At 42.9% G+C, this 13975-nt stretch overlaps 2 protein-coding genes and 1 non-coding gene across 3 annotated transcripts in view; 2 read left to right on the top strand and 1 right to left on the bottom strand.

Moving 5' to 3' along the window:
• Window positions 1-7481, top strand: part of rap1b (RAP1B, member of RAS oncogene family) — a 37502-nt gene extending 30021 nt beyond the window's left edge. Inside the window, exons 4-8 of the mRNA XM_027002189.3 lie at window positions 974-1030; window positions 2742-2882; window positions 4356-4499; window positions 6353-6468; window positions 6737-7481. Coding sequence (XP_026857990.1) covers window positions 974-1030; window positions 2742-2882; window positions 4356-4499; window positions 6353-6439 — 429 coding nt within the window. The 3' untranslated portion in view covers window positions 6440-6468; window positions 6737-7481. The remainder of the gene's footprint in view (window positions 1-973; window positions 1031-2741; window positions 2883-4355; window positions 4500-6352; window positions 6469-6736) is intronic.
• Window positions 7482-9287: 1806 nt separating this feature from the next.
• On the top strand, window positions 9288-11338 carry mcat (malonyl CoA:ACP acyltransferase (mitochondrial)). Its single transcript, XM_027002158.3, has 4 exons — window positions 9288-10039; window positions 10139-10226; window positions 10345-10562; window positions 10680-11338. The coding sequence occupies exons 1-4, from the start codon at window positions 9614-9616 to the stop codon at window positions 11091-11093; spliced, it is 1146 nt and encodes a 381-aa protein (XP_026857959.2). The 5' UTR covers window positions 9288-9613; the 3' UTR covers window positions 11094-11338.
• A 137-nt stretch (window positions 11339-11475) lies between these two features.
• On the bottom strand, window positions 11476-13914 carry LOC118241638 (uncharacterized). The gene is made up of 6 exons (XR_014125779.1): window positions 13854-13914; window positions 13706-13734; window positions 12693-12795; window positions 12387-12524; window positions 12122-12236; window positions 11476-12023 (listed from the first exon to the last, which is right to left on the bottom strand). It is a non-coding gene; the product is annotated as an uncharacterized LOC118241638 (transcript).
• Between the last annotated feature and the right edge of the window lie 61 nt (window positions 13915-13975).

Here is a 13975-nt window from a genome sequence, read left to right on the forward strand (position 1 = left end):
TAAGCGCCTTTGAATGGCTTTGCTTATCACATGTCTGTCGTCCTCCGAATGTTCCAGACAATGTGCCTGTAATGCATCAGAGAGACGCTGCGTATGCGCGCGCGTGCGCACATGTGTGCACACTGAGTTGTAGTTTGACAGTCTGCAATCCAAGCTGATTCAGTGATTTACCTAAGTGGGTGGGTAATGAGACAGGCCAGTGATGAAAGGAAGGACCGTGGGCATGCATAAATCCGCCGCCTGCCGTGTTCACCGCTGATTATGTTTATTAATGGCCACAGCACGTCTGCCATAAGATGACAACTGCGACTAAAAATGATGCTTCTGTCAAACTGTAACAGGAAGTCCCATGTGGGTCACCACCCCTCTTCCTCTGTGCGCTTCACTCTGGCGCCCCAGGGGCGCTTCCTGTGGGCGAGGTTTCCTGATGCTGCAGGAGAGTGGCTCACAGTGCTGGACATGTGTAGTGTAGTTCTGTCATTCATCTAAGGGAAGAGGACGTGGGAAGCCCCTAGCCAGAGCCTGAGGTTTCCTTCCAGCCAGGGCTGATTTATATCCTCACCGCTCAAGGCTTTATCATCACAGCCTTTTTCCAAATGCCTCGTGCTCATAAGTCCAAATGGATCTGTTCAAGGTTCAAATCACCCAGTGTGGGTCAATTGTAATCACCTGATACCTGCCTCTGCAGTTACACACTCACACATACATGTATGCGCGCACCCCCACCCCCCTTTACATTTTTTTTATATTTTTTTAAATTAAATGAGCAGTGGGTGTGTTATGAGCCAGCGGGAAGGTAACTATCAGTGCTTGGGACGGGCCATGCCACCGGCCTGCTTCATCGTAGAAACACCTGTAGCATGCAGGATAGTGTGCTATATACATTATACTATATAGTACACCAGTGATGGTGTACATTTCAGAAGCTCATTTATTTGTTCGGTTTGTTTTCATGTCTCTTGCATTTTTGCAGCAAGTGGAGGTGGATGGCCAGCAGTGTATGCTGGAGATCCTGGACACTGCAGGGACGGTAAGAGTCTTGGGACTGAATTCCTGTTCACTCTGAATGTTGCATATTAAGGCTTTAAGCATTCTTATTGGCTTAACCAGTAATAACCTTATTATTCTTATTAGTTAACCATGCTTTACACATGCTGCAGGAAATCATTTTTATGCACTTCAAATCTACATGAAAATAAAAAGGGATGATGAAGGCATTATTCATCCATTACTCTATATGAGACACTCCTATCACGAACATGCCTAGAGTTTTGTAGAGCTGAGGTGCCTTCCCCATGGAGTCCAAGCTCCTGTTAACACAACAGTGGAGTGGCTTTCATTCTGGTGCAGAAAGGCATCTAGAGTGGGCCTCTCCCCTGAGAAGTGTAAGGCACGTTTGCTGCTTCCCACCACCCTGTGTTACAGCCCCAGAGCCCTGGTAACAGATGGTGAATGCTGTCCTTGGTTTCTCCCCTCCAGAATGGCACCACAGCCAGACACAGGAGAGCCAAGATGGCTGACAAAGCCTGACAGCAAGCTTACTCCCGATTTGGTCCCTTTCATCTGCATGCCCAGCTGAAAGCACATTGAGGCTTTCCCCTCACGTACGTGCAAATAAGCGCAAGCGTGAGCATCAAACCGGTCGAGAGCCTTCTGGTCCTTTATGCATGTGGACCAGTTCACAGTGGGCCTATGCTGTGATCTTCCTAAGACTGGAAAAACATGATGCGAAAGGAGAGTAGGCAGGTTATGGTTTTCGCACTGTTCTTTCTAGCCCTGAAACCGTGGTGCAAAAGCTGATACAACTCCTGTCCCTGTGAGCACAGTTCTCCTCTTCCTGTGAGCTATAAGGTTGTGTGCCTGTTAGCCAACCAGCCCTTTTAATGTCTGTCTTTCAGCATGTGCGTGCACTCATCCATACGTCTGGTTTTTATGTTGTATGGTTTTGCTTAACATGCCACCCGGCCCTCTGCAGGTGAAGTCCTGTTCTGTGGGCAGACAAGTAATTATATCTCATCATAGCCTTACAAACACGTTACCCTTGGTAACCACCTCCCACTCAGCATGACAGGAATAGGCCACTAGATCAGTGGCCCAGTCTGTAGGGATAAGTACAACTGATTGCTCATGAGGCCTTCCACTCGTTAACTTATTGCTCATTAACTCCATCTTAATAAGTGGCATCAAACAAATCACGTGTGCTCATGTTAAGTAGCCCTTTGAAACATTTTCAAATGAAACTGTAGTCGTATACATCCTCCCTTTCCTGTACGTAATACTGGAGTAGTTAGTTCAGATCATTCCTACCCCGAGAAGTGCCCCACTCGTAGAGACTGATAGACATTTCTCTTATGGTATTCTTTTCCTTCTGAATGAAGACACTCCACTGCATCTCTCTGCACTAGATAATTTTGTATGCTCTTTCAAATGCAAAGACAACCAGGGTTTATGCACAAATCGGTCTATTAAAAAACCCTAATTTCACCAACAAATAGATTGAAAAAATTTTCAGATTAGAAATCTGACACACCAGTTCACAGACATCTCAATCAGAAATTTGTCATTTTATAATTTTTGGAAAGAATGGCATCAAAAGTATGTTCCCAAAAGCACAATGTTGTCGAGTTACACAGGTGTTAACAACAACAGCGCTCCACCACCATGTAACACTTTTTCTCATTCACAGTGCTTATGTTGGCAAATAATTTGTATTTATGTTTGTCATTTTACCCCCTTAACAGGAACAATTCACAGCCATGAGGGATCTGTACATGAAGAACGGCCAGGGCTTCGCACTAGTATACTCCATAACTGCACAGTCCACATTCAACGACCTGCAGGACTTGAGGGAACAGATCTTGCGAGTTAAAGACACTGACGACGTGAGTGCTGCCCACTCTCTGCAGGGCCAGCAGGCTCCTAAAAGCTGGCTTCCCATCAGTACTCGCGCTCTGCCCATCCTCTATGTTGTGCTTTGTAGGTAGAGCTTTTGCAGCATTATTTGATAGATTCAGTATTCCTCTCTCTTGGCTATATAAAGGTTATTGAGGCTGCCTTCCCCAGTTCAGCTCCACTCACCCATAGCGGGCATCTTAAGGGGTCATCTCTTTAACCTTGTTTTGTGCTCGCGTGTTTGCGCATTTGCGTGTGCGTATGAATGTCTCCATATTTGTCCATGTTTCTTTTTCCATTTCTTTTATCCACACAATCCATGTAGGTGGTGATTGTGTAACAGCCCTATTGAGCTGAAGCCACATCAGGTTAAAGTCCAACTTTATTGTGTGTGGTATACAGAGAGCATAGAGGGTGGGTGTGTGTGTGTGTGTGTGTGTGCGTGTGTGTGTGTGTGTGCGTGTGTGTGTGTGTGTGCGTGTGTGTGTGTGTGCGTGTGTGTGTGTGTGTGCGTGCGCGTGTGTGTGGCATTGTTTAGACTGTTTCCAAGAAGGAAGATGGTGGCGCTTTCTGAAGTTCACTATATTAGACTCCTCCTTCATTGCAGGTGAATTAGGGAAGTTCTTCTGCTTATGCTTTTCGCTGCTACTGAACATTTACTGGCAGGGTTTCAGCTGAGCTCTGCTGTGGTGTGGTGCGCAGTCTAAGCATGTGCATTTCCTCTGAACATATTAAGCTTCCTGTCCCACTGCATCTGAGAATTGCACAGAAGGGGCTTTTTTGCCCACTATGACCTCTCAGGCTTCCCAGCAGCTACTGCAAATAAGCTGTAATTGAAACTGGGAACGTGACAATGTCATCAAAACTCCTTTAAAACTCTACCCTGTCAAAAGAATCCTAATAGTATGTGTACAATTATATTTTTAGTAATATGTATTAAGACAGAAGTTCCCCTTACTAATAGTAAGGTTTTTGTAATATAGTCAGTTGCCATCTATTGGGATTTAAAATATTATTCTTACAGATTAAAATTCTGTCCTCTTGTAATTGAACCACAAAAAAAATAAAAAATAGACTCCTTTGCTCTTCTAGTGAAAATTCTAGTGAGGTACATTAGAATCACCCTAGATTCTAGATAAATGTCCTTCTCTTCAGCCTGGCAGGCGCTTCCACACATGAACGTCCTCTGACTCACTCATCAGGATCACTCCCTCCATCATCACTGCACTCAGAGAATTGGCACCTGTCAATGCGGCTTTAGTACCAAAGTCATGTGCTGTTACTACGCACAGCATTAAAACACAAAAAATGCCAAACCCACTGGGCTGCAGACTGACGATGTGTACAGAACGAGATACTGAAACAGTGTTGATTTACAGGAGAAGTAAGAGATATGTGAGCAGTGCCCTCTCCTTTTAACCTCGCCAGCACCCTTAACCCTGCCACCCGCTACTGTCTCGTAGGTGCCGATGATCCTGGTGGGGAACAAGTGTGATCTGGAGGACGAGCGGGTGGTGGGCAAAGAGCAGGGGCAGAACCTGGCTCGTCAATGGAACAGCTGCGCCTTCCTGGAGTCCTCTGCAAAGTCCAAGATTAACGTCAATGAGGTGAGTTTCTGCTCAAATGACCATCCCCCCCACAAGTCTGCACATATTACTCTGTCTCTGTCCACCATACCCACTGTGCCCTGCTACCAAGATGTTCCACAGGGCAAATGGAAGATCAGTTCTTTCTCGCTAGCCCCTGATTCAACTTGATCAGATCTGTGAGCAGTTTGGAGAGTTTGAGGCATGTCATAGCTCACGTTGGGCCTCTTTAGACGAGGTGGTGTCCGCACAGAGCTGCGGTCCGCCTCAATGCGGGCCTTGGACAGAACGCAGCCTTTGTCAGCCAGTGCCACGGCTCGATACGGCGTCAGGTGGTCAGCTGCTGCGTGCAGGCACAGAGGGGGCTCTGTCTGCCAGGGCCCCGTCTAACCCGCTGCTGATGCCTCAGCACAGTGCCGGCCTGTGTTCAGTCAGCAAGAAGCCCTCGTTCAGTCTGAGCTGCCGGACTGCGTTGGCAGCCTTCATTCCAGTGCTAGATAGTATCGAGGCCCAACGGTTGCTCCAAGACTGTTACGAGCTCTGCAGTGTCTCTCTCCCGGGTGCAGGGAAATGAACATGCATCGTCAGCTTTTTGACTGAGACCTTCCGTCTCTGCGGCAGTGCTTGTTTATTCCTGCCAAAGCAGCAAACGTCATCATTAAAGCCTCAGCACTTCTCCCTGATTAAAAATACTGACAGCCATCCAGTAAAGCTACAGTGAGTAGCATACTGCTCCACCAGCCTTTAGTCACAACTTGCTGCTTTAAGGCTTTGACAGGCAGGTTTTACATTTTTTTAACTTCTTAGCATTGACCAGATTAGAAATTTACAGTAAACTGACAAAATGTGTATTTATAATGCTTGCATCTGAAGTCAACCCAAAACGGTGCTCAGTGCTTCCCCCTCGTGGCGACTATACCTTAGTGGTCGCCTAGGTTACTTTAGCAAGCAATGAAGAAGGGGAGGAAAAAAAGTTAATGAAGTCTAATGCAAGTATATCTTCATGTGATATGTGAATGATGTTGCTTGAAAAATATTGCCTCACATTGTTTAATGCCCTGTGATTGTTGGAATCCATTCTGCAACCCATGCTGCACAAGTGCGATGGGCAGATGCACTAATATGGACATGGTGAAAGTCTTACCAAATTAATAATATTGTCTAACCTTTCACTTGGATCACCACCTGTGGTTAATGAAGCATGGTTGTCAGAGTGTCACAGACAAAAATATGTGTGTTCTAAAATCTGCTTTATGAAATTTAGGTTTGTTTACTATCCCAGTTAAAATGCTTAATGATAAATCATTAATAGTTGAGATTATTGAGAACCATTTGCGGATGACCAGCGGTAGCAACTTTTTATGAATGAATAGTTGTGATTGATCAATTATTATAATACTTCACTGAAATGGTCATGTATCTCAGATAGCTCCACATGGCTTACATCTAATCTGATATAAAGTGGGCCCATCACTGACTGGGTGGTTTGGCCGGTGTGCGTGTGCATGTCTTGGACCTAGAGGCTCATCTGGTCATCATATATGGGAATGAGTCCATTCGCTCTCTCTAAGCACGTGTTGGCTCACCATGACAGCAGTCTTATGGCCTCATCCAGGTGTACCAGAATACTCTGGATGTTAAAAGGAGTTAGATGTTGCCTTTTGCTAGTGGTCTGAAATGTATTTTGCTGTTTCATATGTGGTTATTACATTTGGATTTGAGGTGTTGGCCAAAGACTTGTGAAAAGGTCATATTTAGAACTGAAAATGTTAAACAACATATTAAATCTCAAATTCATGCAAAATTAAAGGCTTATATTTGAAGCATAGTTTTGCTTTAAAGGTGTAATGCCCTGTGATCTCTGCCTTTTGTAGATCTTCTATGACCTGGTCCGGCAAATCAACAGGAAAACCCCAGTACCTGGAAAGCCACGCAAAAAGTCCAACTGCCAGCTGCTCTAATACACAGCTGTTGTGTCGCTCTGAGCCAGGTGGGAACTAAAGGAGAGCTCACACTCAGTGGCCCATATGATTCAGTTGCTGAGATGGCGTCGGTTCTGGATTCCTAAGTTATCCATTAGAATCAAACCATTAACCATTCGAATGCCAGATGTGTCTGGGTCCTTGGCATGATAATGGAGAGATGACTTGAAAACACAACTGGCATGACAGCATGTTTTCTCTTATTCTCTCTCTCTCTCTCTCTCTCTCTCTCTCTCTCTCTCTCTCTCTCTCTCTCTCTCTCTCTCATTTCTCTAGGTCTGATTTGCTGCTGTATCTTTCAGCAGTGCCAGCATTCCGACGTTACTAAAACCTAACATTGAATGGACTTTCCTGTGTGGTGATGCCCCTTTAACAAAATCGACCAAGCAAACAAACCAACCAAACTACAAAACTACAGTATCACCCTAGTTTTTTTTGCACATAAATAACCATGATCACTTTCAAGAGTCGCAAGAGAGAGATTTTTACTTATAAATAAATATATATTCTAACTGTATGCAACTGAAATAGAAAAATAATTACATGGATAAGTGAATAAAGAGCTAAAGAATTTTAAAAACACAGCGCCTACACACAGTGTTATTGCTAACGGAGACAGCTACCGTTGGAAATGTAAGAAGAGGGTGTCGAACCTGACTGTGCACGTTGCCATGGCAATTACAATGATGCGATATTTATAAGCACCACTATTTTAGCCAGAGATGAGAGGAAGTCCAAAGAGCGCCTATATAGTCCATTTCATACAGCTAACTTTGCTCCTTGGTTTCTGTGCATTTCTGTTTGTCATTTTTGTCTTTGGTAACTATTTGTTGCTTTTTATTTTCTTTATTTTCTTCTTTATTTTCCTTCTCTCCTGCATTTTCTCTTTTTACTAGATTTTTGCTCTGCCAAGATGGTGTATCACAAGAACCATTGATATGATTATCTTTAGGAAAACCTGTGGATACAGTGATGTACGTGTAAAAAGTAAAAAAAAATATATATGATTTTTCTGTCACTATCATGTTGTCCTTAGCCTCAAATGTTGCCTTCAAATATGTTAGCGCTTGTTTCTTTGAGATGAATCCAACTAAGAAAAAACACCACAATCCATTTCTCATGCCAGGTTTCTTGGTTTGTTTGCAAAGATGTTTGTGCAGTTGTAGGGCGGTGTTTCAAAAGGTGGTGCTGTTGAAAGGGACTTAGCATTTTAGGATTCACCAGTGAGAGACATGGAAGTGTGCTACATCATAATGTAGCCTGCCTCTTTCAGAAACCACTTCTCATTGGCTGAACTAAAGCTAAATAAATGATCCATTTGCCTGTTAGAGGATTACCCTACTACAGGAAGTATACAGTGGAAAAACTTGAAGGTTTTAACACAGAAAATGGGACAAGCGTCATGAGTAGTGATGTCAGTCTTTGCACTCCAGTACACTTACTGTATGTAAATTCTGTTCCCGTGCCCGTCTCCTTGCCTGCTAATGCATCTGGTACCCTGAGGATTTAAAAACAAGATATTGGACCCTGTCAGTAGAAAGAGAGGGAGAGGGAGAGGGAGAGAGTGAGAAAAAAAGAATTGCCTGTTAGTGACTGTTTCACCTTTGTAATACTTGGTTTGACCTGTTTTCTGTCTGCGTTCCTGTGGGGTTAACTGTAGTGAATGTTGGGGTGGGGACCTTGTGTTTCTGAGCATGGGAAAAAAAGGGAACAATAGAAAAATGACCATATTGTACCAAGTGCAGTCATATGAGGCATTCATAAAGCATTCATAGGATGAACTGTGCAGCACAATGACAAAGCGCTCACCTGCGATGTCTGTCCTGGCATCAAAATTCATGTTTTGCATTTTGAGACTGAATATAATATACAATATACTGTATGTGCATAATGAATGCTTTATGCATGTGTTATGGGGTCTCGCTCAGTATAAAATGTGACAACACTTGGTTAATCGGGCCATATTCAAGGCAATGCTGAATCAGTGATAGATACAGGCTAACATGAACATTGTGTCTACTCCTGTAAGCAAATGCTTTGTTGCAGTTTTGTTTATAAACAAAAACATAAGACATTTCCTTGATATTAAAACCATGACCTGAGAGTGAGTCACAGGATTTGAAATGCAACATCTGCGTAATAGTAGGGTGGGAGGGGAGGGAGGGATGGGTGGCCAAATGTAAACTTAAAAGCCTTAATTAAAGTGGTGCAATTTTGTATAACCAAGCATCTGTAGTTCAATAAAAAAATTGGATTGCCATAAAAGGGCTTGCAAGAAGCCAATTTTGCCACTTGGATGTTTGTGTATTGTTTCAGTTTTTCTGTCAATAAAACAAAAACGGTTAACATTTGCTCTAAAGCCAAACTTGTGTTAAGATTATGGTTAACCTATAGTGAAAACTCTTGATTAGATGATGTATTTTAATAATGCTTATTTCAAAGATGACCTCTGCATAGATAGTACAGAATTGTTCTATGTAGGAACACCTTTTTTGCCCATCATCCCAAAATGGCCTGACTTACATATCTGATATATATGTTGGTCTACTTGAGTTCTGGATGTGGACATATTCTAGTGATAAATATGTTGAATTACGTTGTCTTAAAATATATGTTTTTGTAAGGTGGACATCCACCATAGACAGCAGACAAAGCTGGATGAAACTGTTAGCTTCGCACCGATATTAATTATAGAAGAAACATCCGTTCAGGAAGGCCGGCCTGAGAGGTGAATGAGAAAAGTACTGAGGCTGATGGATACTGAGCATACTGGACATATCGATTGAAGAAATAACGGGAATATGACCCAGAACGATAGATGGCAGTGTGTATGTTATTTGTTACATGATGCCAACAAATGAAGAAGAATTTGCTGCACGACATTGATTAACCGAGCTAATGCAGCTAGAATGGGGTTGTTTTATAGTTATGTGCGATTATCTGAGTAATTCTAACCTTTTTTGTTACGTTCAACCTAATGCTTGTTAACGTTCCTGTTGTAGTGATGATTTGCTGATAGAATAAGAATACGCGTCAGAAGCGTTAGTTAGCTAGCATTATTTTTGCGTGCACGTGCGAGAAGGAACTTAACTACCATGATGAACGACATGATCATACCAGCTTCTATTAAACTCAGAACTTGAGTTTGTTGATATGGGTTTAAGCGGTCTCGTCAGTTTTAGGGTCGTAGCCCGCTCCTTTTACAGAAAGACCACAGTCTTCCATTCCAGAAAAGTGTCTGATTGTGCTCAGACATCAGCCCAAACTCCGTTATCCCCTGACAACAGAAATGAAACGGCAGAAGACGAACGGCGGAAACCAAGAAGACCCCCAAACAAAGTCTCCGTTCTTCTTTTCCCTGGACAAGGTAGTCAGTTCGTTGGCATGGGCAGAGGAATGTTAAAGTACGACAACGTAAAGGAAATGTTCGCGGTAGCCCAGAAAGTGCTTGGCTACGATCTATTGTCTCTATGCTTAAATGGACCCGAAGATGATCTAATGAAAACTGTCCACTGCCAGCCTGCTGTGTTTGTTACGTCTTTGGCTGCTGTGGAAAGACTGAACCATGGAAATCCTGCCGTAAGTAACGAGCAGGCCTATTAAGCCATTAAGACCTGTTAAGTAACGGTTCATATTTTGCATCTGACATTGTCGGTCATGTATGGGTAAATTCCGCAGGCAATAGAGAATTGTGTTGGTGCGGCTGGTTTCAGTGTGGGTGAATTTGCTGCTTTGGTATTCTCTGGTGCAATGGACTTTGCTGAGGGTAAGTCTGACTCTCCTGGTTTTACGTGTTTGTAGGCTCAGCCATTGTTCCTCGATATCATACTTAAATTTGAGTTGGTATGTGTAACACTAACAGAGGCTATAATCTGGGTATATAGCCCTTTTTGCAGTGAAAGTCAGAGCTGAGGCCATGCAAAAGGCCTCAGATCAAACACCAAGTGGAATGTTATCTGTCATTGGAAGAACTCAGGCCAATTACAAACACGCTTGTCTGCAAGCTAGAGAACACTGCCTATCTCTGGGTATAGAGAACCCTGTCTGTTCCATTGCAAATTACCTCTTTCCAGACGGGAGAGTCATTGCTGGACATCTGGAGGTAAGAGCCATTCTTTACCAGCTGTATCGAATGCTTTTTAGTCTCAAAGGCATTTTAGGTGAGGCAATGCTGTCACTCGCACTCTCTCTCGGCTCTGACCATCCATCTCTGCCCCAGGCGCTGAACTTCCTTCAGAAGAACTCCAGGAAGCTGCACTTTGCACGGACACGGCTGCTGCCTGTGAGCGGGGCTTTTCACACGGCTCTGATGGAGCCGGCCGTGGAGCCTTTGCGGGATGTGCTGCGGCAGCTGCAGGTGAGCCAGCCCAAGATCGCCGTGCACTCCAACGTGGACGGCAAGCGCTACGCCCATGATGGGCACGTGCGCCGGCAGCTGGCCCGGCAGCTGGTGTCACCGGTGAAATGGGAGCAGACTCTCCATGAGATCTATCAAAGGGCCCAGGGCCATGGGTTCCCCCAGACGTATGAGGTGGGGCCTGGGAGGCAGCTGGGCTTCACGCTGCAGAAGTGCAACATGAAGGCATTTCAGAACTACACTCATGTGGGCGTCGACGTGCCAGAAGATGAATGAAATGATGAATGACTCAGGATCATGTGAGGAACGGGCTTTGATGTAGAGCACTTTGATGTGGATGTGCTTATACCAAGAGGGAAGCATCCCACTTGCCCCTCTGCTGCTCACTCATACACAAGCCAGTTTTTTATGTTTATGGTTGGTTAATCACCTCTTATCAAGTAGTTGTAATGCTCTGCTGTTAAGAGTGGTGAACTACAAAGCCGGATTTGTGACATGAATAAACCTTTTGCTTGACCAAAGTCTCTGAAATTGGGACAATTCATTTTCAAGATTTGGAATGTGCCTTTTATATTCTGATAACGTTAAGTGTAGGCATAAGATGACCCTCCAGGATATTACTGTGTGATGCATTTGAACTAGGGAAAAGGTGAGAATAAATTGAAAACATTGTTGAAGAAAAATCCATTACTACTTTTAATCCTTGGGAAACTCATAGATAAATCAGAATTGAATTTGTTTTTATTTGTATAGTGCTTTTTACAACACGTCACAAAATAGCTTTACAGAAAACCAAAAAATACAGCAAAGATATATTTCTTCATTTGCAATATATTTGGAAAAAATGGAATTGAAAGTCCAGCTTCCTTCAATAATGCTGAGATGCTTTCGGAAGAAGAGGTAAGAGAATTAACATGGCCCAATTAACCAGCAACAGACCCTACTGTAAACCAACAACAGCATCAAACAACTTACAAAAACTTGTGTGAACCAGCACGAGATGTAATTAGTTGTAGTTAGAAAAGGATCATACAAAATCATTATTCTTTAAGATGGAAGACCTGCTCTTGGCTCTTTCCGGGTGCCTGCCTAACTCTCAGACGTTTCCTGGGATGCAGTAAAGGCAGCTGCAGTGAACAACAGCACAGCAGAGGCCAGACAGCATTTGGTCCTGCCGGACCAGTCAGGAAAGTGTGAGTTGTAGACCTGTGAAGAGTGAGCAAATGTTGACGGAATGTTGATCTGATCAGTGTTTCATGTTGGCATGTCTACTTCTTTGCAGTAAATGCAAAACTTCTCCTTACCCTGCCTATCCATTGCATAGCTCCCTGGCAGGCCTGAGTGTGCAGCAGTGGAACCAACCAGGATGCCTGCACCACTGGCATGACTTTAGACCACCAGAGTCTAGCCATGATCCTCCTGTAACCATTAGGTTTACTACATATTTAAACACAGATCATGTCCTCCACTTTAGATAAATCTAAATGCTGATTTTTGTCTTTCATTCCCTGATGGGTGATAGGAATGTGGGTTTATATGATGCACGTGTTTTAAAAAGAGGTGACTTACCCATTCATAACTGTGCAGGTCAACATGTTAGGAAATGCCTGCCGTGGCCACTGGTTGGGGAGTTTCTCACTCCACCTGCTGTCCAGTTCATCTCCAATCTGTGCCAATTGACGGCCAATGAGCTGGGCAGATCTCCTACTACATTTTACAGATACAAAAGCATATTATGATCAGCCTACACTGTGCACAATGTATGTTATAAAACAGCTATTAAATTAAACATGGGTGACATTACAGTGTTGATATAACTAACTAATAAGAACGATTTATATGTATTTGGAAGGATCATTTTCTCACAGTTTTTACCTCATGTTAGCGTCAGGGAGCGTATGATTTCCCCCCTGATGAGGTCCAGCCTGGGGAAAAGGACCACTGCTCACTTCTTGGGCTTCTTCCACCATATTGTATTCTGAATAGAAAGACAATATTATATATTTATACACGATATATATATATATATACACACACACACACACACACACACACACACACACACACACACACACACACATATATATATATATATATATATATATATATATATATCCCCCTCACTAGGAGCCTAGCTGCGGTTTTTTTTGTTTTCTATCCTTCATGGTTGACATTGTTAGCTTTCAACCGGCCAGTAATACCATGTAAACACAAAGTCATGTGACCTGGAAGCATGCTGGGTGTGTTCCTATGTCTTGCTAACGGAGTGTGAAAAGATGAGGTCATCCATTCTACAGTCCAGTTTTAGACTTAGAATTTTTATTTCTATTTCCTCGTCTGTAAAAAGTTATTACGCATTATTTATAGTTGGTTCATTTTATCATTGTTATTTAAGTGGAACAAAGGCAGCATATAAAATAAGATGTTGGTCGAAGTCTTGCTCTATAGGGGATGTCATTACAGTGACGAATGCTGTTTGTTCTCACCCTTTGTTCATGTTTGTCCCCATGTGAAAGGTTTTAATGCAAATGTACATTCAAATCAGCCAAACTGCTTAGAGTTGAGCAAATTAAATACACACGTCGACAGTACTTATATTATGCTTGCTAACCACAAAGAAATCAAGGGAGAAATTATGTTTGTATATTTCAACCTCTAAAAGCTTTTTTAAAAATTGCCTATCATCTACATCAATTATCACACGTAAAATATTATTTTTGAAATCAAACCGATGTTCAGTGTATAGTCTGAATATGTATATGACTCATATTACAATACTAATATAAGCAAGTACAATACATAAGCAATTTTTAGTCTCACAGCAGCCATTTCCTGGACTGACTGTTCTGACCAAGGGCAGGTTCCTCATAGAGGCGGAAAAAACTTACCTGGCTTGTAGATTAAAATGGACGCCGCCCTGCAAAACATATTTTCATCATAGGTTACCTTAAAAAGTAATTTGACTTTATTTCATTTTTGTCCCATCCCATGAATATATCTATCTAAATATTTCTATATATTTGCAGTGTCACTTACAGCAGCGCCCTTTAATCGTTTTCTGTTACAGGTGTGTGTTTCAGTACAGTGAGGAAGGCACGCCTTTTGGCGGTTTCATCCAGGAAGAAAGTTCATTGTAAAGTGAAATGTGTCCACTAGAG

Source organism: Electrophorus electricus, chromosome 11 (genome assembly GCF_041902795.1).
Source record: "Electrophorus electricus isolate QZ-2024a chromosome 11, ASM4190279v1, whole genome shotgun sequence".
Classification (NCBI taxonomy): Eukaryota; Metazoa; Chordata; class Actinopteri; order Gymnotiformes; family Gymnotidae; genus Electrophorus; species Electrophorus electricus.

Coding starts and splice junctions, on each gene's coding strand:
- mcat (XM_027002158.3), top strand. CDS start 9,614: ATGGGTTTAAGCGGTCTCGTCAGTTTTAGGGTCGTAGCCCGCTCCTTT. Junction 10,040..10,138: donor TGAACCATGGAAATCCTGCC/GTAAGTAACGAG, acceptor TAAATTCCGCAG/GCAATAGAGAATTGTGTTGG. Junction 10,563..10,679: donor TCATTGCTGGACATCTGGAG/GTAAGAGCCATT, acceptor TCTCTGCCCCAG/GCGCTGAACTTCCTTCAGAA.